Consider the following 26,495-nt stretch of genomic DNA (forward strand, 5'->3'; position numbering starts at 1 on the left):
TTTTCGCTAATTTTCATTTAATACGGGTAAACAGTGATTATTTTATTGAACGACGAATCCATTTTACTATTTTAAACACTCGTAAACGATGATATTGATTTATTTTCCAAAATTAACCGGTTTTTTTTTGTCATTATTTTGGTACTGCGTATTACAGTCAATTGAAAATCTCATGTTTAGTGTATTTAAGAAGTTTACTATTTACATAAAAAACAGACATTAAGAAACAGTTTATAAATAGATCAAACAGTGTCACGGTGCTGACACACTTCGTCACAAGAGTAAACTGAGCTCTGTACTGCCATATCATTTGTAAACCACCTAGGGAACTATCGCAAGGTGTTATATAAATGTTGATCACTACTAGAACTACCCATATCTGCACGTTTTACTTTCATCTCTCCACAACCTAAGGAAAGTATTGCGACGCTTCATGTTACCGATAACCGTGCTATTATTCCATTACTTCTATGATACTTGATGAATTATCTTTCAAAGCGCATGCGCCCGAATTAGATGAGGCGCTCTTCTCCATCGCTCCAAGGAAACGCTCGTGCGGTTCTCATAGAAACGGGAGTGAATCCACGAAGAAAGAGAATAAGTAGGTTTGTGTTCGTGATCATGGTTATTATTCGAATGGTGACCTCTGCTGAGAAAGAGCTAACTGAACAGTGACAGATTAAGAAAGAAATAAAGGACAAGTTTTTATGCTCTAGAAGTTGCAACGGTACAAGAACCGTCACTGGCCTCTGTGGAAATCATCAAGCAAACAGACTGACAATAACACATGATAGTCTTCTAGGTAAATGTTTTAAAATTCTTACTTCCTCATTATTAATAACAATAATGAAAACTCTTGAATAAATATACTTGTTTAATGGTCCCATTGAAATTTTTTACCCAAAGGCACATTGTTATCTCATTAGAAGACCTTATAGTATAGTGTTACAATAAGCTAATTTTTGAAGATATTGCTATATTATTGTTCTATATACTAATTAAATGCATAGGTTAGTTTTCATTAAATGTACCTTGTAGCTATATAGTAACTAATGCATCGTTCTTTTCTAGGATGGTGTCGGGTATCACGAGCGTATTGTGCTGAACAGAGTCAACCAGACTATCAATGAACTCATGAATATGACTATTTTGGTGCCCTGTTAACTCTTGAGACGCAACAGAGCTGAAAATCAGCAAATTTAAACATGTACAACAAACCATTACAAGGAGACCCATTGAGATACTTTATATTTCTCGGAATCTTCATTTGTTTACATCAAGTGCACGAGGCAACGGACCGCTTAAGTTCTCGAGTTGTGATGACAAAGTATGGGTCACTGAGAGGAATCATCCGGGACCTAGCTAACAAGGATCTTCGTCCGGTTGAAGTGTTTTACGGTGTGCCCTACGCTAGCGCCCCCGTTGGCTCCTTAAGATTTATGCCACCCGTTACACCACCACACTGGCGTGAAATAAAAATTGCCTCCGCTTTCGGCCCTGTTTGTCCACAGAAATTTCCGGACATTCAGAATGAAACCGAAGTATTGAAGAGGATGCCTCCTGGGAGGTTAGCCTGTCTACGACGTCTTCTTCCATTCCTGGTCAAACAGAGCGAAGACTGTCTTTACTTAAATATTTACGCGCCAGCTATACGTAAGTGTTCTTTTAAATTAAAATATAATGTTTATTATTACAAAATATAGTTTAAATATACTATACTGTACTATACTGTATATTAAATATACTACCTGAAAGTCATAACTAAAGGTACACCGAAGTTAAATTAACTTTTTATTCAAAGAATACGAATGAATGACGATAATTAGTGAAATGTTCTGATTCGCCTGTCTGCGGACTCAACCACTTAAAGCCAGATTTCGATACCCAGGGACGGCTAGCGCAAATAGCCCTCGTGTAGCTTTGCGCGAAATTCAAAACCAACAAAACCTGAAAGACTTACTGTCTAAAGAAAACTAAAGAGTAGCTAGAGTCTAATGACTTCATTTAGCCTACAATGATAGGTATTTACTTCTACAAAAATCTACTAATATTTTTCCTTGTTACTTGTGTGTTTCTTTCTTTAGTAATATTCTTACAAAACTACATATTAATTTGTTTGTTTTGTTATTAAGCACAACGCTACAATGGGTTATATATGTTCTGTGCTTACTTCTCCAGATAGCGTAGTTGCCTTGCGCCATAAAACGCCAAGACAACCAATCCTTGATCTCAATCGGGAGCTGGGAAAGTAAGGTTCTCTATAGACCTCTTCCCTCCCTATGCTCACCACATGGATCTTCATATGTGTTTAGACTTGCTATTGAACCACTGGCGGCGGGTTACATATTTGTCACTATCAGAAAGTTTCTAAACTGCACTATAATACATTATTTCTCTGCGAGTTATATGTAATACATATCTTTTTATGAAATTCTCCAAACTTCATGTTTATTAATACCCTGGACAATATACGCTAACATTTTTTGTAAATTAGCATCAATATCGTATTATTTCAAAGCTATACAAATTGTGTTCTCCAAACACAGAATGTGTCAAGTACAACATAAATGTTTGTTGTATTACTGTAAATATGGGAGGTTTTCAGTTCAATATTATTTTTATGTATATATGTTGCAACGTTATTAATTCCCATTTTCATTGCATAAAACGTAACGTAAAAAATGTGCATTAGCCAATACAACACATTTCTGTTCTGTTTTGTTAGCTAAAAGTGATGGTGTTATTTTTCACTTGAATTTCTGTCGCAGGCATTCAAACACGAGGCGTGTGTTCTAAAGGAAACAATTTCTTTTGCTTTTAACATAACGTTTTTAGTGTGCAGTTGCCTTACCCACAAAAACAAAATGCACATCGATAGTAGAATCAACTAGACAGATCAATGCAGTCGTAAATGTTTAAATGCTGTGCAAGAAATATAATCTTCTATAGATTTCTATTATATGTTATTTACTCAGAACGCTATTAATGTTTACTTTTTTATTCAAAAACGTTCCATTTTATCATATAAACAGCATGTTGTCAAATAAATGTGTTGTGTAATTTACCTGCAAAATTTAATTTTTATCATACTAAAAAATCATCTTGTTCTTCTCGGTGGATATTAAATTAAAAGACAAAAAGAAACAAATGCTTAAAACCCCTTAACAATTTACCGGAACTTAAAACCAATTTTGCCCCTTTTGTTGAAAAGACTTTGATAGAAAAATGAAAAATATAGTTTTTAAATATATTTTACGTTTTATATAAGTCTTCCGCTGATATAGCAATAAGTACGGATTGACAATGCTAAAATCAGGGGGTTCGATTCCCCTCGGTGGACTCAGCAGATAGCCCAATATGGCTTTGCTATAATTAAAAAACACACACACGTTTAATTTAAACTGATGCTGTCAGAGAAAATGAATGGTTCTCGGATTTTCCATGGTTATTCAGCTGTCAATGCGTTATAAGAAAGACAGTCAATCTTTCAGTGTGTATGAGAGGTAATAAATTATTCTCACTGGTTGTCTTCCTTATGATCAGTTGACTAGAAATTAGAAACTGCGGCAGGTAGACTTATTAGCTTTCCCATAAACAATAAATACTCTATTATATAATAAGAATATCTATTATTCGGTAAACCTGCATAACAAATGACAAAATTTCGATATCCAGTGAAGACAACGAAGTGCATTTGCTAGTGTTATATGACATTATAAATGTATCTTGTACATAAATGTAGAGCTAATCATATTACAACAAGCAGGTTATAAACAGATAAACTGCAAACTTCACCTCCAAAAAAATAGTTTTTAGTACTATTTTAAACTAAGCCTATCTTTTTCATTAGTAAAAGCAGATAATTTCACATATTTATGTATTGTTTACAATAAACTTTAATCACAGAAACACACAAAAAAAATGTTTTGATGTACCTTATTTCTTTATTACAAACTGAATATCAAAATTTGTAAGCAATTACATTAAGAATATTAAGAATGAATGTGTTTCTTTAATGGCATAATTATACAAAATACTAGCTAGTTGTGCATCTTAGGATATCGAACTTCAATATATAGCGTTATAAGCTTTCAAGAGTATACCACTAAGCTACCGGTAGAATGGATTTAAGGACCACTGATTAAATGACTGGTTTCAACTGGCAATAATTCTGTTTGTAAATAATTTGACATGGTAAAAACTCAGTAATGAATTACATTCTATTTGAACCACTCAATCAGTACTAACTAATCTAGTAAAATAATTAATTTTTGTTTATTTATCACACTCAGTAGTTGACTATATTCGTACTTGTATTTGATTTCTAAATTTTGTATCTTTAATTTACTTTTTGCAGTCTCTTTCATGAAATATCCACATATAATCATATGATTCACTTTAAATTATGTTTACTATCTTTAAAATTATTTCAGTAAGTGAATCGAATGAACCAGAAAGGGCGACAAATTGAACAATAAGTAAACTAAAAATGTAACTTGAAATCATAAAGCTAACTTATGCTAATAGTGTAAATTGTATCGGAAATTTATCTTTGTAAAATACTACGCGAATGTGAAACAGAATACTTAACCTTAGCAGTGTACTAAGGCACTAGAACTCCTAGCACTTATAACATATTAACTGATGACAAACAAAACTAGCTTTCTACGAGACACCAAAAATTTGCGTTTAAATCACTAGAGTGACTAGAAAAATATGAAAACTCATTCATGTCTTATTCATTCTCCAAAGAAATGTTGTCTTTGTGATTTTTTTGAGTAATTGGAAACTCATGTAATTTAATTTTTGTTGAATATTGAATCTATAACTAAGCAATATTAAATGTTATAGGATCAGAAAAAATGAGAACATTTAAGAATTAAAGTAATTATAGAGTAGCTTTCGTAAAATACAAGTGAAGTTTATCTTTCTGTCTCTCCATCTATATATACTCCACCTAAATATACATATATATACCGTATTGATACCGACGCTATGATTGCTTTTCCAATGTGTATTTTTTTCAGTTTTCTATAAACAAAGTCCATTCTCCAGTTATTTAGACTTCACTTTGATCATTTTTTGAATTTCATATAACTGCATCTACACATTGATATAAGACAAATTATCAGTGAACCTACTGATAATAAATTTATGACAAATTATATGAGTTGTCTATTCGATTTTGATTTTTTAACCTTTTGCGTTAATTAATATTGCGTAGGCAACACGTATGTTTTGGTTAAGGGGCAATCCAACAACTAAAAACGGTTTATAAAAGGTACAAAGAAGAACGGGAACGTGTGTTACAGAAACAACGAATACTTGAAGATGATACACTTTAGTCATAAAGCTTTTGTCTTTTAATCTTCAAATATATTTTTTAAAAATTTAATCTACGTTTACCATTTTTTATAGACATAGAACATTTGTTGTGAGACTTTATGGACCCGATTATTAAGATGGTAAAAAAAGTGCTCATTTATGAAGGTCCCTTTTCCCCAACGTTTTCATAACGTGTCTAACGCTCTTCTCTCCCTTTGTCCCTTCGATAGGATATTTTGGTAAACTTAATTAAACTTCAAATAAATAGATTTTTGGATCAATATCTTGTGCTCTTCACAACACATGAAGGTCTAATATGAATATAATTATGCTGGTAATGCTTTGTTTTTTGTTTCTTTTATTTCGCGCAAATCTACTCGAGGGCTAGTCGTCCCTAATTTAGCAGTGTAAGACTAGAGGAAAGGCAGCTAGTCATCACCACCCACGGCCGACTCTTGGGCTACTCTTTTACCAACGTTAGTGGGAGTGACCGTCACATTTTAACGCCGCCACGGCTGAAAAGAGCGAGCATGTTTGGTACGACGGGGACTCGAACCCGCGACCTTCAGATTACGAGTCGAACGCTTTAACCCACCTTGTCATGCCAGGCCTGTTGGTAATGCTACGTTTATGTTTATAATCTACAGTACTCACTGAGTTAACTTAAGATAGCATATTTATTCGTATCTCTACCGTAGTTGGTCGTATTTGATCATAGACAAAATCAACCCTATTATGTACAATCTGAAACAATATTATCGTCTGTTATAGAGAGTACAATATCTAAAGTTACAATGTTTCATCATTTTGACTTGGCATTATCAGATACAACGGCTACATTATTTATTTTCGTCCAAGCGCTAAAAGTTTATTCATCATAATGTGTTTGTTTTTATTATCATATGTGAGGATGAGAAACGATTTTTAAAACATAAATTTTCACATTCCGTATTTGTTTTGGATTCAATATTTCTATACAAAAAGAAAGAGTAAATGAAGTGTTTATCGATATACACAAAAAATACTTCCCGAATTAGAAGGAAAAGACATGATACGTTATTTTCATCTAAATGTTTGTTGGTTTTGAAAATATAAAGCTACACAATGAAATATCAGTGCTCTGTCCACAGCAGGTATCAAAACACTGTTATCATTATAAACTCATAAGCTCAATAACGGTATTGATATTAAAACTATGTTTCTAAAGCATTACTTGTTCACTCAAAGTATACGTTTAATTTCACTAACGTGTCTTTCTGAACGCATCATAGAAATACATACTCTATATTCAATACGATTTCATTAGATTGGATTTCTACCACATCTTAGATGCGCATATTATGTTTAAATAGAAGTTATAGAAATGTACTTTTATAACTTAGAGATAGAAAATGTATTTTATCAAAATATATAAATACATCTTATGATCTTAATATGTCTTACACATAAGTATTAAATCTTGAGAACGTCTTAAATACATTTTAGAGGCACAAGTAAGACTGTAAAAGGTTTGGTTATATTTCAATGCATCTAAGATATTTCTATTCTTTTATTAAATTTCGCGCAAAGCTACTCGATGTACATTTTGCTTTTATTTAAGTTTGAGATGAAAGAGTATACGTGAAAACAGCTGGCCAATACCACCTGACAACTTTTGGGCTGCTCTTGTCAGAACAAATACATGTATTTTAGTGTCATTTTTACAACAGCCCCGTATTGTTACTTTTTATGATTGCGTGTATGTGACGGTAAAAGGGAGTGAACAATGCTTCGATAATTTCAAAGCAAAAAATACACGATTATTTGGTATCTTCCTATTACATTGACCATTTTAAGTTACCAAAATCATGTTTGACTTTGGAAAGCCTTTCCAATATAAAAGGGGATCTTTTTAAATAGTTTACTTTTTGCTATATATATATAATTCCAATGCATCTAAATTCTCCGTAAACATTATTCAATTTGATCAAAGTGTTTAATAACAACGCACACGTCACACTACGGAATGATGCAGAGAGTCAAATTGTCACTAAAAAACAACAATTCAGTTATTTCACAAATTTTTTTTTAATCTGGGGCATTAAGACGATGTCTGTGCTCTTCATCTCTGTTTTTGGTGTTTCAAAGTTTCTGATGAACTTCAACAGTTTTTCAGAAACATCCTTTTCCCCCTTCGCATAGTGAACCAGCTTGGTAGTTTCCTGGAAATCATTATCAGTGGCCCAATACGTTGGTGGCAAGTACAGCTTGTTAGTGTTAATTCGAAGAAAGTTGAATAGAAGTCGTGATTTTCTATAATCGAAAACGACAATTTAGTCGGTAAAACTGAATGTTAAAAAAACACTACTTTTTTTTTCCAATGGTTTTTAGTCATTCACTTTGATCAGCAATTTGTTTCTTATCAGATTATTCCTCCAAATTGGGAAAACGAAAAAGGATGCGACTTCTTCCTTTATGTGCCACAAGTGGCTGTTGAGGTCAGTAGTGGCTGTTCCTCCCAGTGTTGGATAAATGCTGTTGTATATACTCAGATCATTCCATAGCTGAAGCTCTCTTGGAGGTGTGTCTGCAACAAAAACTGTGGCTAACTGAGCTTTTAGATAGAAGAACGCATTAATCAAGCAGATGTGGTGCAGATTGTCCATATTGGCTTGATCATAGTTCAGATGATCACCAAACGTGTATACCTGAGCAGTGTAAGCTACAGATGCCATCCAACAGGCATGATACGTACCACCCTATTTCCAGTGCAGTCCAAAAGGAGTGGGTTTCTGTTAGGAAAACAAATCTCAATTTCGTACATTATCGATAATTGTCACAAGGCAGAAATTCTTTCCAAGTGTTTCAGATAAAGTTAGTCTTTCTCGGAGAAAGTTGATAATAATTTACTACTGATGTTTAAGTCGATGATCAGAGATATGCGATGTCTTAAAATTGGTAATTCCGAAAGAATTCCTCAAGATTTTTTAAGCTCTTTGAACTCCGGATTGCTCGGACTGGATATGTTTGTTTGATTTTAATTTTGCGCAAAATTACACGAGAGTTATCTGCGTTAATTTAGCAGTGTAAGACTAAAACTAGAAAAATGGCAGCTAGTCATCTTTACCCCCGTCAACTCTTTTATTAACGAAGAGTGGGATTCATCGTACAATAATAACATTCCCACCTTTCCTCTTCTGTAGTGTCCTGAAACCATCATAAAGACCCACAATTTTAGCTTTGACTTTATCTTTTCCTTGAGTAGCTATTCCTTATTTGTCCCAATGGTTTTAAATTTCAAGCACGACTCGGTCTTTCACTGCACTATTAAAGTTGACAAGTCTTTCATGCTGTATTTGTTTGACTTCTAAATAGAATAACAACCGTAGGACATCTCACTTTGTAGGAATTCTGGAAACTGAGCGTTCAGGTGCAGGTTTTCCCTAACCAAATATTCTAATCTTTCCTCAAAACAGGTAGATTAATTATTCATCAAACAATCCGAATAAACAAGATTAAATGAATATTATGCATGTGAATTCAAATAATACGTTCGAAATTTAAATAATACATGGAAACATCTGCAGTAAAAACTTAACAATTCAATAAAAAGTAAAGCAACTTCTCATATTATATTAATTAGACTAAAAATGGTAATAATCACAAAATTCCAAATTTTGCTTCGGCGTCTTAATTTGAGCTGAAAATGAGCGTGTTATAATATAATTAGTAGTGAATGTTGTTATTTTGAATTACGCACAAAGGTACATGACATCCTATCCGTGCTATCTAACCACGGATATCGGAACCCAGTTTTTAGAATTGTAAGTCCGTAAGCATACCGCTGTACCTCTGGGAGAAGGCGAGTAGTCGAATGACAAAATGTACAAGGAGCATGCCTTTGAACAACTTTTTGTAATTGTTATATATTTTGAGCTTTCTATTCACCAGAAACGTGTTTTTCTTCTTCATTATTATATATACGTTGGAAGTTGTTTGTTTGTTTGTTTTTAATTTCGCGCAGAGCTACACGAGCGCTATTTGCACTAGCCGTCTCTAATTTAGCAGTGTCAGACTAGAGAGAAGTCAACTACTCATCACCCCCCCCCCCACCAACTCTTGGGATACTCTTTTATCAATGAATAGTGGAATTGACATTATAACATTGTAACGTCTCCACGATTGTAAGAATGTTTGGTGTAATGGGGAGTAGGAAATTGTAGAGCGTTTTCTAAATACAAAGGCTTACATTACGTAATTATTTCGGATTTGGTATTTGTATAATAAGAGTCATTAAAGTCTTTATCGAGCTACTTCCAAAAATAGAAGGTAAAGTTATGATCATTTTATTCAGACAAATATTTGTTTGCTTTAAAGATATAAAGCTACACGATGTGCTATCGGTGCTCTGCCCAGTTGGGTATCGAAACACTTTCATCATTGATTTACGCTGAACCACAAAAGGGCATAACCAAATGAAAAAAAACTCTTATCACTCAAGTTATTGTCATTAAGTCCTTGAGTAGCGAATAACTGTTATTCTTAGCAACCATTTTGTACATATTGCGGTTCTTTACGTAGAATAATCGATTATCCATGATCTCGACACATTAATAGTTTCATAACCCAGCTGTGTTGTGACTACTTGTCTCTGTGTTTCCTTTAGCTTACAACATGTAAGTACTTTGTACTTCTGTCAATAAAAAAAATTCTCACAAATAAACTCCTTGTAATAAGGTAAAAAAATATATGAAAATAATAATCACAATGAAGCAATTATTAAACCAACAACAGAGTGAATGATTGTGATTGAAGGTTAAATGAAGATACTCTCTTTGTTAGGCGAAAAGCATGTGTAAAACGTGCCCAAATAACAGTGCACACTCACAAACAAAATAAGTAAAACCACACTACTAATAATGTATTGATTTTAAGAATCACATTTATTTATGTTTTTTAAATGCTTTTTAGTGACAAATTCAGCCCTATGGGTTTTAAATATTTATTTTAAAAAATCTATATCTAATGTCACTGAAATGTCTTCAAAGAGTATCTTTCATTGTATCTGAGCTCCGAATTTCACTCTTTTATAAGGCTTTAATAGTATGGAATGCCTTTATCCGTATTCTAGTATGAAAGATATAAATAGCTATTATTACAACAAGTAGCTTTAAATTCTATAACCTTTTAGATTTGAGATTAAGCTCATTTGGTCTCAGAATAAAACCCTTTACTGAATGTAACCATCTACTGTTAAAATTTATAAGACTTCGACCGTAATGAATATCTTAATATCTTTGAAACATCCTAAGTACAAGTTTTTTAAAACATGGTTTTTAAGGCATACATTATTAAGGTCCAAATTTCTAACGTTGGCATGTACAGACTTCTTTTAAAAAGGTTAAATTTAATATTCAGTCAGAATCTAGAGTAAGATAGAATGTAATAAGGCTTCAATCTAAAGGAACGTCTTTGACGTCATTACAACATCTAGAATTATAGTTCTATAAACTTTGATCTCAGATAATTTTTAAAATCTTACAAATGTGTACATTTTATAAATATATGGCTAGAGAAAAACTTTAATCTTTATATAATTGTATAAGACTTTTAACTCAAGGAACTTTCCTTCTACTTTAACTAGAAAAATGACAGGTTTCAGTTTCTAACACATACTATCTATATAAGGTAGGATATCATTTTGTTTTGAAAATATTGTATATATCAAATAAAAATATGACGCATATATTTATCTTTATAACGTTTAAGTTATTTTATATTTTATTTGTCTGTTTGTTTTAATCTTTTAGCAATGCGTATTGCAATAATAGAACAATAATAAAACTGTATTTACGACATTATACTCTGCCCTTATTTTGTTTGCTTCTGGAAACAGCAACTAAGTCCTGGATATTTATTTAGATACTTGCAAGGTAGATATTATTAAGCAGATCTGGTATGATAAAGCGTCATTGTATGCTACTTTCTACTAAACTCATTAAAAAACAATAAAGTGACGGCATTATGAGTGAAAATCTACTGTTTTTGTAAAAGCGTAGAAGAGATGTTAAGGAATTAAGACTGCGTGGAAGCGTTTAACAAAAGAAAACAGTTGTCCTAAATAACTAGTATACATTTTGTTGGTTCTATCTCCTCTTCAGTAGCATACTCTTGCATTCAGTGTTATTAGGATTCACTTTTTGGGGCTTGCACCAGTTTTCTCTAGACAAGTGGATGGTGTGTAGTTAGTAAGACAAATGGAATGTGTGCAGAAATCAATAAATCTCGAACAAAACGGAAATCAATGATTTAAATCTCTATTAGGTGGATTAAAACTCGAAAGTGAAAGTCAGCATCAATAAATCTTGATTCTTCATTTTTATAGAACCCGAGTCTTGATACGTGAGGGAAAGTTAAATGAGTTTTATTATTAAGCCTTTTTTAAAGTCTTCACAGATACATCTAACAAAGTAACTAAAGATGCGTTAGAAATTATTAATTAGTGGCTGCAATGTCTACATAGAAAATAATCTATTTGCAGAATTAAATATGACATTCGTTTGTAATCTTTCAGAAAACAATGTTAGAACTAAAGTAACTGATACTCAAGAATAATATATTTTTTCTTTAATGTTCAAAAACCTTGTTTTTGCAATGAAAATTGAAGTTATATTTCGCCTTGTAAAATCGTTAAGTAGGCGACTTCTATTGTGTTGAACTATTCTGATCTGTGACTTTCATAGTTTAATTCTAACTTACTGAACATACTAGGTAATGCCGGAAACATGTAATAATATCCTAACACCTATCTAAATAAATCATAGGAGATTTAGTTGGTGATACAACAGTGCCTTCCAGTTTTGGTTACTGATGTATGTCGATCCTAAACTATAAATATTATTTTCTTGTTTTCTACCACAGAGTGAAATTTATACTGAAATGAAATCTGTAAATATATCTTATCAAACGTTTTAAATCAATTATAGTTTATATAGTGCATCAATTAATGTCCATCTGTTGGACAACGATAATTATTTGGATTTACAACACTAAAATCAGGGGCTCGATTCCCCTCGGCAGACACAGTAGCTAGCCCGATGTGGTTTAAGCTATAAGAAAAACACACAAACGCATCAGTAAAATACAGGATCCACTAAAGCTCCCTCTTCAGTCCGGATTTGGAGATGAATACTATGTGATCCTCTGATTGAGTGATTTTAAGGACATTATTTTTCAGGTTCTGGAAGATACAGCGATACAAACTCACGTATACCATACCATTAATTTCCTACACCCTTATTAATAATAAGAACGTGAATTCACAATGGTAATCCTAGTCAACACCACCCACTGTTCTTGGCTACCCTTTTACCAACGAATGATGAGATTCACCGTCACGTTATAACACACGCACGGGTGAAAGGACTGACGTGTTTGGTAAGAAAGAGATTCAAACGCACGATCCTAAGATTACGAGTCGAGCGCATTAACTACCTGGCTATGCCGAGCAAAGATCAGAATACATTTGTGTAATACTGGTCTTAATGCGTTTGAACATAAAATGATTTGAAATTATAAACTCAAAAATGACTCCAATAATAATATTTACTGATTACTTCTAATGTGTAGATTTAAATGGTAAAACTTGGGAATCGATCCCTGCAGTGGCCACAATACACATAGTCTTTTGTTTGACTATATGCTCAAACAAACTAACTCATGAAAATACAAACACTGGCGAGCTAAATGTCTCTAATAAATATCAAGAACGTATTAAAAAAGACAAACTAAACTTACTTCGTACTTTACCTCCGATGACTGAACAGTAAGTCATTGGCTTTATAACACTAAAAATCGATTTTCGATACTGCAGTGGGAAAAGCAGAGATAGCCTATTATGCAGCTTTCTGATTTACAACAAATAAGCAAACCCTTTTAATCCTGGATTGCTGTTTACTATACAAATACAGATTTAGCTTTAAATTAATGCAAAACCCATAAGATTTAACTTCATTTTATTCTCACAGTGACAATATTGGTGACATATTCAGTGAGTTAAATAAATACCTAGAGGTCTGTGACATACTGGATTATAATGTCTCACTATGTGTCATATTTTAAATATTTTTGTTGCATTTTATTATTATTAATTGTCAGTATTTTAAAGCATATAATACTGCATTAAACTTCTATATTAGCTATTAAAATCTCGGACTTTCTATGTGACAAATTGAAACTAAAACAAAAATAAATGTTGCGTTAAGAAAATGTCATAGCAACAAATACTTCAAAATAATTTTATATTTTAACAAAATTTAACTTATGATATAAAAAATGTATATTTGAAAAACTTTTTTTATTAGCACAAAATTTTCGAAAAACCTGTTACAAAACAAAGTAATTAAAAAACGATATGCTATAAGCAATAAAAAAAAACAAAGAAAATCAACGCAGATATGTGTCTCAACCTCCATAATAATAAAGTAAAACCAGGACAAATTATTAGAACTAATTTCAAGAAGCTAAATAACATTTCTAGTTCGAGATAAAATTGATTAGCAATGTAGAATCCTGAATTAACCCTGTGTGGCTCATCTCTTAATATATGTTAATAAGACACTCGATTAAAGTTATAGAAAGAAAATATTTATTAGCAGAACAGATGCACGTTTTTGTAACGTAACTCTTAGGTTTAATCTAAATATTCTAGTTAAGAAACAACGATATAATTTCTTCTCCCTATAAGTTACTTTCAGAATATTCTAAGGTTTTCTTCAAAATGGATGAGAGGGTTTAGCATGACCTGAGGGTTAGAGAATTCAATTCGCAGGTCATGGGTCCGGATGTCATCATCGAATGTGCTCACCTTTTCGACTGTGGAAACATTATGACGTGACAGTCAGTTCTACTTTTCAGTAGTAAAAAGTATCTCAAGAGATGGTGGAAGTGATATTGGCTAGCTTATTTCCTTCTAATATAACCCTTCTAGATTAGGAACGGCTAGAGCGGATAGCCATCGAATAGCTTGGCGCGAAATTTGACAAACAATCAAGATGGATGGGAAAGGCGTAGCAGGTAAATGAAGTTCAAACATATCATGTTTTTCTTTTTTTCAAGGAAATTCAAAGCTGTTTACATTTTATAGGTCTGGCTACCAATAACGTGATTATAATATAGGGATTACACTAATGAAATAATATTTAGTAAACAAAATTTACATGTCCCTGTTTTATCTAGTACATAATGTAAACTAAGAACACATATAAGTGACAAGAGGTCTGGTATCCTGGTGCGACAGCGCTAAATCTTTGGATTCACAATGCTAAGCTAAGGAGTTCAATTCCTCTCGGTGGACACCGCCGATAGCCCGCTGTGGATTTGCTATAAAAAACACACACGATAAGCCTCCACTTCTTTACGATTTAATTGAACACCAGATAAAATGTTGCTTTCAATTACTGTATAATATTTAAGTATAACACATTTTTGTTCTTTTCTGTTTCGAAACAGTGAGAGACTAAAACATACACACGTAATTTCATAAATTCACAGTGACACAGCTTTTTTTAACCTGATGTTTGTTTGTTTTGAATTTCGCACAAAGCTACTCGAGGGCTATCTGTGCTAGCCGTCCCTAATTTAGCAGTGTAAGACTAGAGGGAAGGCAGTTAGTCATCACCACCCATCGCCAACTCTTGGGCTACTCTTTTACCAACGAATAGTGGGATTGATCGTAACATTATAACGCCCCCACGGCTGAAAGGGCGGGCCTGGCATGGCCATGCGCGTAAGGCGTGCGACTCGTAATGCGAGGGTCGCGGGTTCGCGCCCGCGTCGCGCTAAACATGCTCGCCCTTCCAGCCGTGGGGGTGTATGATGTAACGGTCAATCCCACTATTCGTTGGTAAAAGAGTAGCCCAAGAGTTGGCGGTGGGTGGTGATGACTAGCTGCCTTCCCTCTAGTCTTACACTGCTAAATTAGGGACGGCTAGCACAGATAGCCCTCGAGTAGCTTTTTGCGAAATTCCAAAAACAAACAAAACTGAAAGGGCGAGCAGGTTTGGCGCGACGGGGATGCGAACCCGCGACCCTCAGATTACGAGTCGCTCGCCTTAACACCCTTGGCCATGCCAGGTCATTCTTAACTTGAACTGGTAACTATCATTTTTCACAAATGTACAAATCTAACGAAAAGAATGAGGATGAATTTTCTCCATTTTTATAAATTACAAAATACAAACTAATTTGAAACTTAAAACTTTAATTTACTATTAAATATATATATATTACGTTGCTCGAGGAAAAATGTTTGATAATATCCTAACTATGTACTATTTTAATTGTACTTCTTAATACTACACCCCTTCTAAAACAAAGGTAAACAAGTTTTTATGGAAAACTGACAAATGCTATTAATAAATGGCATACTGTTATAAGTAAGTAGAGAAATGAGAAACGAAATCACTTTTTCTTCTGTAAAAGTCTTACTGACGCTTTTCGTTTGTAATTTTTAAAACTTTTGTGAAGGTATTTGTATTGAAACGTTTGACTGCAAAATAGAACGTCGTTGGAAAGTCCATATCACGAAATAACTTAGTTATTCAAGTTTAGAATGTATACTAACAGACAATTTGATTGAATTTTATTCTTGTGGAATATTAGCATAAATTTCATGTTACCACAAATCTGAAAATTATACAATATAAATACAAATTGTGGAGAAAGTCAATTGAAGGGAAAAACAATCCCTAAAATACGATCGAAAAATAATGCAAATCCAGAGAGCGCCAGGCAGAATGTTAACGTGTTAGTTGAAACCAAAGTCGGTTTTAACAGTGAGGAACACAAGGGCGTTTAAGCAACAAATAAAGTATATTTCATTTTCTTAGCACGTGCAGACACTTTAAAATCATGTGCGCGTGCGTAACTTTGCTAGCATATGCACCAAATGTAAATGGACTGTAACATATGAAACTTCCAAATACAAACTAAAGCAAGAGAGTTAGACTAGAGTTTAACAGGTCATGAACAAAACTCCAATAGCTTAATATACAATATGATTTAAGACTTGTAATAAAAATCTATCTGAAAGCAATAAATCTAGTCAATTTGAAATATAACTTAACAAAGGTATACATATTCTCAGGTTTCTCTTCAACATTGTTTAGGTGACACACTATGTACAACACAAAGCTGCGAAACTATTGTTTTGAGTCTTGTATATTCGTGACAATATTTCGAATTGTACACGCTTGGGTTGCTACATTAGTTTCTTACTGCTACATTTTAAGCTATAATATAACATTTCTATTTTCGTACACGAGTTCTTTGTTTGTTTGTTTTCTATGTTACTTCACATAACTATTCACATTTTTAATATATATATATATATATTAAAACTATTCACATTTTTAATATATATATAAGGTGTGAAATGTGATGAACGTAAGCTATTCTCTGAATATTTTTAAGCGAAAAATTAAGATCAGGCAAAATAAGATCCTGTGACGCTAGAAATAGGACAAAGGCTTTATCCATTTAAGCTACTATAAATCGCATTTCACACGCTGGTTATTAAAGATGAAACTTGGCAGGACTGTCGGACTATATCAATAGGCTGGTAAAGCTCAAGATCCGTCTAATACTTGTTTTTGTTTTGTTGGAAGTTTCCATTCTAAGTAACTTAACTATAAGTACGTCAAAGGGTGCACATGTAACTATTTACTTGGGTTTTCTTCTAAGTAGAACTTGAAATTAAATGGAATCTGAGTTTGCTAACTGAATATACATACTTCACTATACAACCTTGAATTATGACAATTTTCACTTTCTTCTCTTGAAAACATTATAATATATACATAATGCATTTTAACGTTGTCTGCTGATATGCTTATTTGTTTGTTATTAAGTGCAAAGTTATGAAATACTCTACCTACGATGTACCCACCGCGATTATTAAAATTCGATTTTTAGCGTTATAAGCTCTCAGACTTTCCTCTGATTCATCACAGTGTTGGTAGAGAAGTGTTTGGTGATATATCTGATGACTAAAATTAATGGTAACTCCTTCTAAAATGTTTGTCTCCCGCTGGTACAGCGGTAAGTCTACTGATTTACTACACTGAAATCAGGAGTTAGATTCCTCTCGGTGGACTGAGCAGATAGCCCGATATGGCTTTGCTATAAGAAAAAACATACGATCAAAAATGTTTATCATAATAAACGTAAAGCATTTCATATTCTCAAAATTCTTCGCAATTTCATATTTAAGGTTCAGTATAAAATTCTGGTATACATTTCAGATCCAATGTGAATGTAATAACAAATTTCTTTTTCAAAAATAGTCACATTATTCTTTTAACTATTTATGTTTCACATAGGAGCGGACAACTTTTAAATGCCAAAGGTGTTTTTTTTTATAATAAAATGTCTTATTGTTTGGAGGTTATGTTCTAGTACAATTTATTTTAATGTAATTCTGATTAGAAACATGTAGCTAAATCTATTCATGTGCTTTCAAATAACATAAAATTGACATATGATATTTATTTTATCGTACTATATTTCTTTGTTCTTTAAATAACGTGATAATGTTATTTGTATGCAAATTTTAAATAAAAACTCGTCATTAATCTCGTCAAAAACTGTCATAGTAGAGAAAGAGTGTAAAATGATTATGTTGGTATGAAATTGCTGTTTGCATTCGATAACGACTTAGAGAAAGACTAGATTAAACCATCTCCTTGATAATGACATTACAGTAACATGATAATAGAACTAACGCACACGTTGTTTACACAGGATTTTACGCTGGCAGTAATTAATCAAAATGACACCAAAAGAAGGCGAAGAAAAGTTGCGTACCGAGACATTCATGCTTGCGATTTCTCTTTCAGTAAATAATCTACTATTTTTCTAAAAACTTATTGCTAGTTTTGTTTGTTATGAATATTTATTCTCATTGTACAGATTTTCATAACACAGTTTACCAGTTAAAACTGTCTGAAAGATAACAAGTACGAAAAAGATAAAAATAGAATATTAGGTGTTTAAATTATTTATTTGGAAAAACATAATATCTTATTTATCAACGTTTCAGCTATGCACCTTTATCAAGAGTCTAGATTACAGTGGTTGTGAAGTGTAACCCTTGATAACGGCACATAAACGAAATTTCGACCAAGTGTTGTTTTGTTTCAAGCCTAAACGTACACGATTAATCGAAAATATCAAAACATTTCAGATTTCTCTATAGAAGCTAGAAAATATATACAGACAATAATATAGTGTTTATACAGAATGTTAATTTCTGCATGAAGGAGTCAGAGCAAGAAGATAAGATTTCTTTATAGGTTGGGGCGTGTTAATTTGTTAACGCAGTGAAACTAAATTGTTGCTGATGATATTGAGGCGTGTTAACTGCTAACACAGTGAAACTCAGGTAATCCTGATGAGATTGTGGCGTGTTAATTGCTAACATAGTGAAACTGAATTATTCCTGATGAGATTGAGGAGTGTTAACTGCTGAAGCAGTGAAACTTAGATACTACTGATGAAATTTGTTAATCTTTGGAATAATCACACACATAAGATAAGTGATGAGGTCTCATAACCTCTGAAGTAGCCAAACATAGAGGAAAACAGGCACCAATTAGGACTCATGTTTTCCCGAATTGTTCAAACTCAGAGGAATAGTAAATTTCAAAGTCAGTTATTTACTGCTGAAAAAGATAAATTAGTGTTATGTTACTAAAGGCCAGTACGAAGTGCATAAGTAGATTATTACTATGTACACTACGCAAAAAAAATGTTGATTTGAAAAACCATATTTTCAAAGCTCTATTTTTTAGCAATTTCTTTTTAATAAAATTTTTAAAGAACTCTTTATATTGCTCTGAGATAAAATGATAAAGCTATAATTGTGTTTTTCATTACAAATAACGACTATTTATCCAGGTAGTTATTAGAATAACCGACATCAACATCGTTTAAATTTACAAAAAATCTTCTACTTTTCGGCTTTTACAATTTGTATATATATTTCAACGGTTTACATAAAGTCACTGGAAATAGTAAAGAGACAAATTATAAAAAGTAAAATAAAATGTTATGGAGTCTCAAACATTTTCACACTACTATCTGTGAAACATACCTTCACTATTGTTTTAGAAGCAATGTTACATTAATTTTAGCAAATATCCTTACACTATTTCCTAACAAATATCCGTCCATACTCTATTGCCTGGTAAACATTCCTACACTATTGCGATTTTATCAATAATGACGTTTTATTGTCGATTTTTTTCATGTCAGTCATTTTGTTATATAGTCATATCTAGTAATGATGTATTCAAAGTGTTTAAAATCAAGGTTATTTATTTTTAGATATTTCATCGATAGTTTCGTATTCCTCGAATAATATTTTAGAACCCTGAGATATAATAACAAAAAATCATGTATATATATTTTTAAATAACGACAATTTTACTAGAGAACGACCGACAAGGATATCGGTTAAATTTGTAGACAGTTTTCTGTTTGTTTCTTGTCTTTGTATTCTCACGGTTTACATAAAATTACTAGAAATAGATTCTTTCAAATAACAAAAAAAGTACTTTAGTTTTTATCATGGTTTAAGTAAATTTCAAGAAATATGTAAATCAATTTCTCTCATCTCTAAATCTCTTGTGTCTCGAAAAATCAATTATATCTCCATTTCTTCCTTACATTTTTTTCTTTTAATGTGTTTTGGCTTCCTTTTATATATAATGCCGAGAGCAATGAATATTATTATACCCGTCGTTGGTTTTCATGTGGGATTAAAAACCTCGTGTGTGGGTATCAGGCCCAATTTGATTTCTGATCAAAACAATACAAAAATATTCGGATCTAAAACACGAAAACGATATTTGTACGATTGTTAAAATATTAGTTAAACATAAGTGAGAAAACTAAAATGTCTTGACAGAAGTAAAATCGTGATGTTACTAAAGTTATCGTAAGTATAATGAAAATAATAAAAATAACAACAACAAATTGAGATATTCAAGTTTAAAACATCGATAATTATATAACCAAACTTTGATCAGAAGAAAACTAAACTAACAATATATGTATTTGCAAACTGGATGAGTTTTAAACAACTTGCTTCTTTAAAAACTGGATAGGAATACATAGGAGTTTTGTCGTAATAACTTAGTATAAGACCACAACCAAGCCTATCGGTTGGAAGAAGCTCCTGAACCACTTAATGTTTTTTTTCTCAGCCCAAATGATTCTCCTAATAATTAGGCCTGCAAGATATAACTACCCATGTTAACCGCATGATTATTGTAACCAAGCATCTCGTGATTAGATAATCAGTAGACTTGTGCAAAGAACCAGTTGGATCTGTGCTCTCGTGTTCGTTTTCCATTGTTCTTCTGTGATTCCAGCAAAACGTAATAACGACGTTGCGTGTTGATATTTAGTTTACGACCCGTGGTAAACTAATAGTGACTATTAAGTGTATTAAGCTTGCTTCTCTTGCATTTTCGTCTATTCCATAAGCTCTCGCCATTTCAATAATTTTCGTATTCGTTATCTTCTCTTTCAGCGACACAACAGCCATCTAAACAACCTTTTTCTTTCCATTTTAGGGTTCAGGTCTAAGTTACCTAAAAGAGTACTTGTCTAACCACGGTCTTATACAATTTGTATTTCAGTGCTCTTGGTAACTTTTTGTCACAGATGACTGTGGCTACTTCCATCATTTTCCTTCAGACTGCCTAGATTCTATCTCTCACAACTTTCTCACTAATTACTTCTCTATTTATTGTACTTTCTAACTACCTAAAGTCTTTACTGTTCTCAAAGAGTTTCACTTATTCCTTCTCTATTGATTGTACTTTCCAACTACCTAAAGTCTCTACTGTTCTCAAAGCGGTTTAGATGTGTCATTTTAATCTCCTACTTCCTACCTCTTTCACTGATGCCGTTTTTCTGGCATCGAATTATAGACTTTTTCTTTTCAAACTCTTCTGACAAACTTTTAACTTGCGCTTTTAAGTCTTTCTTATTTCAGCTGTAACGATAAGATCATCAGAGAATAACAGTTCTGACAGGGGTCCCATATAGCACTCTTTACTCAAGAAGCTCATAACAATGACAAACAGTAGGAAACTAAAGGTTAACTTTTGGAGCAGCCCATCGTTTACTTCAGACTTCTCCATATACCGTCTTATTGTTGCTCCTTCATAAGTGACTCTCACTAGGCTGGTCAGCTTTTCGAGCACTTCTCTTTTCGGCGGCCCCAGCTTACTGATTCCTGGGTCACCCTGACACACGTTTTTTTTCCAAAACTATAAATAGCGTTCTATAAATTAGAAATCAATAGAATCATTAAAAAATATAACAATTCGAAGATGACGCAACTTTAACTTCCCCTACATTTGGTTTAAGCGCAAAATCACAGAGGGCTATTCAACAGGAATAGAACCTAGTATTTAACGTTGTAATTCTCTATACTTACAGCTGTTCCATCGAGGTACGTATTGTCGCCTTTTTTGTATTAGAAAATATTCATGTTCACAAAGTTATTAATTTCTCCTTTTTCCTTGTAAAATTCAAGTTTTATATTATAGGAGAAAGTTTTTAATTACGGTTTCAGCAGTAAATACAACAGCTTATGTAAACATTAAAAGCTTTAAGTAAACGTAATTCATAATATGCTGGCATTTAGTGTTTCATTAATCTTAAAGCTTGGTAAAAATAACAAAAATTAATTTTAAATTTACGAGATTAAGTAGAAAGCCAATCGTATGCATGTTGTTTCATTCGTAAGGCCCTTAGTGGCACAGCGGCATGTCTGCAGACTTACAACACTAAAACCCGGGTTTCGATACGGTGGTGGGCAGAGCACAGATAGCCCTTTGTGCTTAATTACAAACAACAATCCTTTCGTAAAATTACTTGGTGTACCTAAAATTTGTAAAAAAAAATATCTCTCAAGAGGATTTAATAAAATATTTTTTGTTTTATATTAGATTTTATAGAAAAATTTATCTCATTTACTTCAAATACTTTTAGTGCGCTTGTCCTTAGGTAAGATTAGAAAAAGCTTAAGAAACCTTGCTAAAGAAAACACGTAAAGCGATTAATTAAATAGAACCTCCGTGGAAATAAGCTCCAGTTCTAGAATATCTCGTCTTATCATCTTGGAACACCAGTGCGCTTCAACCGACCGTAAATAATCGACACGTATATACACTACACAAGTGTGAACATACCTGTTAGCTGCTTGCTGTTGAAGTAAAGATAAGCTTCATTACTTAAGAATCACGGAACTAAGCAAATGATTAGGAAATAAATATACGTTTGAAAGATCATGTTCGATGTATATATATATATATATATCCGACATCAAATTTGCTTGTCCACGGCATGACTGATCTTAAGTAACAACAATAACGTACTTAAGTACGTTACTGCGGCGAATTAATTGTCAAGCTTGGTTAAAAGCGATACGAAGTAATTGTTGAGCATGGTTAAAAGTGACATTACCAGGTGAAAACTAAGCAGTTAAAGATACAAAATTATTCCTTTCATCAGTGTAAAATAATATGGAGTGCATCAATAATGTTATTGAAAAGTTCATGACAAAACTTTATGGCAGTGAATTCGTGATAAGTTCAAGTAACACTCCAAGTGGTCAATTAAACAATCTTAATTACAGTGGCCATACAGTGAATTCGTTAAAAGTTCATACAATCATCCCTCAAGAGGCCTACTAAACAGTTACATTTGCATTGTCCCTACTTTATAATTCACATTTGTTAGTTTTATATGTTCAAGTTTAGATTTTTTTAGTTCTAGTACAGATTTACATAAGAGGAAGCATCAGACATTATTGTTGTTTGATTCATGTAGCGGAATGTTTTTTTTTTTCAATGTCTCTGATGTTCGTGTTAAAATCATCATAAAAAGAATTGGATTGCGTATACATGATTATAAATAATTTATCCATAGCTTTTGAATATCTGAAATATTAAAAACTATAACAACAAAATTATTATCATTACTTAAGAATACAAAAATAATACATAGTTCAAAATAATAAATAAAAGAGTGTTTGAGAAAAAAAGGGTAATATTTAACTCAGTGCTTTCCATGTGCGACATAGCAATAAGTGTCATGCCGTTAAACACCACCGATATATGTACTTCTGAAAAATGCTCTCTCGTTCACATTCGTTATGCACTCGTGGCGCTCAGTTGTAATTGTAGGCCGAAGTTATTGCGCTAGTTGAAATCTTCGGGAAAATGTTGGTACAATATAGAAAGAATTATATGGTACAAGAAAATGTGAACAACTGGATGGACAGGCATAACAATGACCGATTGTACTGGTTCATGCGGATCGGTCAGAACTGTCCACCAGTGCTGCCACAGGTGAAAACATTGTTAAAGGTGGATGAAACTATCCATGATAAGCGAAAAGAAGAGTTATCCAAAGAATATCCATGTCATCACCTGTGAACAACTGCGCTTCCACAGCAACTGATAGATTTATAAACATAATTTGTAAAGATATGTACCGAAATATTATAACTATACCAAAATGAAAATGGCTGGTATGTTTTCTGTATTGGCACAGGCATGAGATACCGGTGTGGCATTTCAACCCGGAAAGCAAAATTTATCAAAGTCACCACAGATTAATGTGGAGTCAGGTTTTTCTTGTGTTGTGACTCGCAGGAACCTGTCCTTGCTTACTTCTTGAAATGAGGAGTCACAATTACTTGATTTACTTGTAAGTTGTCTTTACTTTCTGAAACATCCTTGTATATTTATTACCTGGATATTCTCGGGTTTAATCGTGTGTTTTAATACCAACGTTACTGATTTTATTATAACAAGCTTATGCAAATTATATGTTTAAAAACGGTTGGTATGGGTTGAGAAAGCACTGAGTTTTCTCGTCATCACGGAAGCTTATGTAAAGTAAAAAAAAAAATAACTTTACACCTCACATCTTGTCAATCTTTTCATAAATACTCAATTTTCATGGATTTAGTTTCTAACAGGGTTATTGTTTTAAATAAAAAGGTCACAAAGCCCATCTGGGTTTTATTGGAGCACTTGAAAGGCTTGCCGTCAAATAGGACTGCTGCGAATCTATTTGAACTATCTTTTCCCTGAGATCAGTCATTGCTTTCTAGGACTAGTTGGAAGTTTTTAATCCTTCAAGAACTACAGTTTTCTATTTATTGGTTTGTTAGTTATGCCAGATTGCTTCACTGTCTTTTTAATGTCAAATGGTTCTCTTAACTGTTGTCTTCTTTTTGTGGATTTAGGCCTTGCTCCAAATTCGTTCTGTCTGTACGCTCTGTCATGAAGAACATTGGAGACTTTCTTCTTAGAAATATTGTGTTTATTAGCTCTATAATCATTTAACAACCTCGGTTTACCAAATACTGTAACATATAATTCTCCGTCCGCATGCCTTCCCTACGGCATTAATTAAATTATCATATCTTTAGAATTCTTTGTGAAAAAATATATTTATAGGTGGCAGGCTAATCGTCTGTAGAGCTGCAGCTCACACCAACAGACCATACACAGCTTATACAAATCGTTCATATACGGTGCAATTAATCTTTTGCGTTTGTTTTATTCTTTTAGCAAAGCCACAAAAGCTATCTGCTCAGCCCACCGAGGGAATCGAACCGCTGATTTCAGCGTTGTAAATCCGGAGACATACCGCTGTACTAGCGGGGGGCGTTTAATCTTTTGTATTGGAAACTTTTGAATAATAAAGACTGTAACTAAACTTTCAAGTGCCTTAACAAAGAAAAACTTATTATTTTTCATACTGATATAAATAATACAACAGCATATAATTAGTTGAAACAAAACTTTTTATTTCACCTAAAAATTTCAATCAGTTGACAAAGACGTCACACAAATTACAAAGAGATAAGTAAAGTCAGAAATGCCTGAAGGAACGTTTGTTTATTTTCATCTGTTGCTTCTGTGTTCGGCTCACAGAAGTAAAGGAGTTTTTAATTTTTGTCAAACACAAATTTAAAACTTAATCTACTTCAAATGTTTTAGTTCTTCTCCATATGATTAGCATTTTATTTTGTTTAAAATATGAGACAGCACTAAATTTATATATTTGTAGTTTGTAAACATGCTTATAGAGGTCCCCGCTGGTACAGCGGTAATTCTACTGATTTACAACGCTAAAATCAGGGGTTCGATTCCTCTCGGTGGGCTCATCAGATAGCTCAATGTGGCTTTGCTATAAAAAAATATACACACGCTTATAGAGAAATTCTAAAAGATGCATTGCTGCCTAAAATCTTAAGGCCAATGAGCATAAAGAAAAAGTATGCATTTTTTATTGTTAGACTCAACCACTTATTTGCGTAGAGCTTCGAAAGATGAAAATCAGAAAAGGGAAAATAAAAATAAAAAGCCTTTTAACATTTAATAGGGAAACTGTGAACACTGTGAAATTTGCCTAAATATTAGCTGGTCAAAATTTAAGACCATACTGAAACGAAGCGTTAATCGGTAAACACGTAACGAAATTTAGTTATTTGTGTTCAAGCATTAGCGTTGTCAACATCTCCCACAGACATCTCCTGTGTTACACTGGGTAAAAACATGGCAAAGGCTAAAAAGATGACAGAGTTTGAACGTGGCAGAGCTGTCGAGCTACAAAAGCAAGATATTTTTCAACATGCCATCGCTGGTGAGATTGAGCGTAGTAAAACTGCTGTTTCAAATTTCTTAAAATACCCTAAGGGATACGGAATAAGAATTTCAAGTGGTCAGCCAAAGAAAATTTCGCCGGCGTTAAGCAGGAGGATACGATGGTTTGTTCGGCAAGACACCAGCCAATCGTCGAACCAGATTAAGGCCCCCGAGATAAAGGCTTTAAAACCGTAAACGTCTTCAAAGATAACGCCTCCTTCCACACCTCGAAACAGCTACGCTCTCCGATGAAAATAAATTTAATGCACAATAAGGATACGCAGATCAAGAACAATAAGACGGCATCTACGAGATAAAGGCTTTAAAAACCGTAAACGTCTTCAAAGATAACGCCTCCTTCCACACCTCGAAACAGCTCGGTTAAATTTTGCTGAGAAGCACCAAATACGAGACGTAGAAAAGTGGAAGAAGATTTTGTTCTCCGATGAA

At 33.0% G+C, this 26,495-nt stretch overlaps 1 protein-coding gene across 2 annotated transcripts in view; it reads left to right on the forward strand.

Annotated features, from left to right (window-relative positions):
• Nucleotides 1-546: 546 nt before the first annotated feature.
• The window catches only part of LOC143226018 (neuroligin-4, X-linked-like), a 142,077-nt gene continuing 116,128 nt past the window's right edge, over nt 547-26,495 (forward strand). For both annotated transcript variants that reach the window (XM_076456387.1, XM_076456388.1), the window contains exons 1-2: nt 547-802; nt 1,072-1,653. In XM_076456387.1, the coding sequence (XP_076312502.1) occupies nt 1,206-1,653 (448 nt within the window). In that variant the 5' untranslated portion in view covers nt 547-802; nt 1,072-1,205. The remainder of the gene's footprint in view (nt 803-1,071; nt 1,654-26,495) is intronic.

The sequence above is a fragment of the Tachypleus tridentatus genome, chromosome 9 (assembly GCF_004210375.1).
Source record: "Tachypleus tridentatus isolate NWPU-2018 chromosome 9, ASM421037v1, whole genome shotgun sequence".
In the NCBI taxonomy this organism is placed as follows: domain Eukaryota; kingdom Metazoa; phylum Arthropoda; class Merostomata; order Xiphosura; family Limulidae; genus Tachypleus; species Tachypleus tridentatus.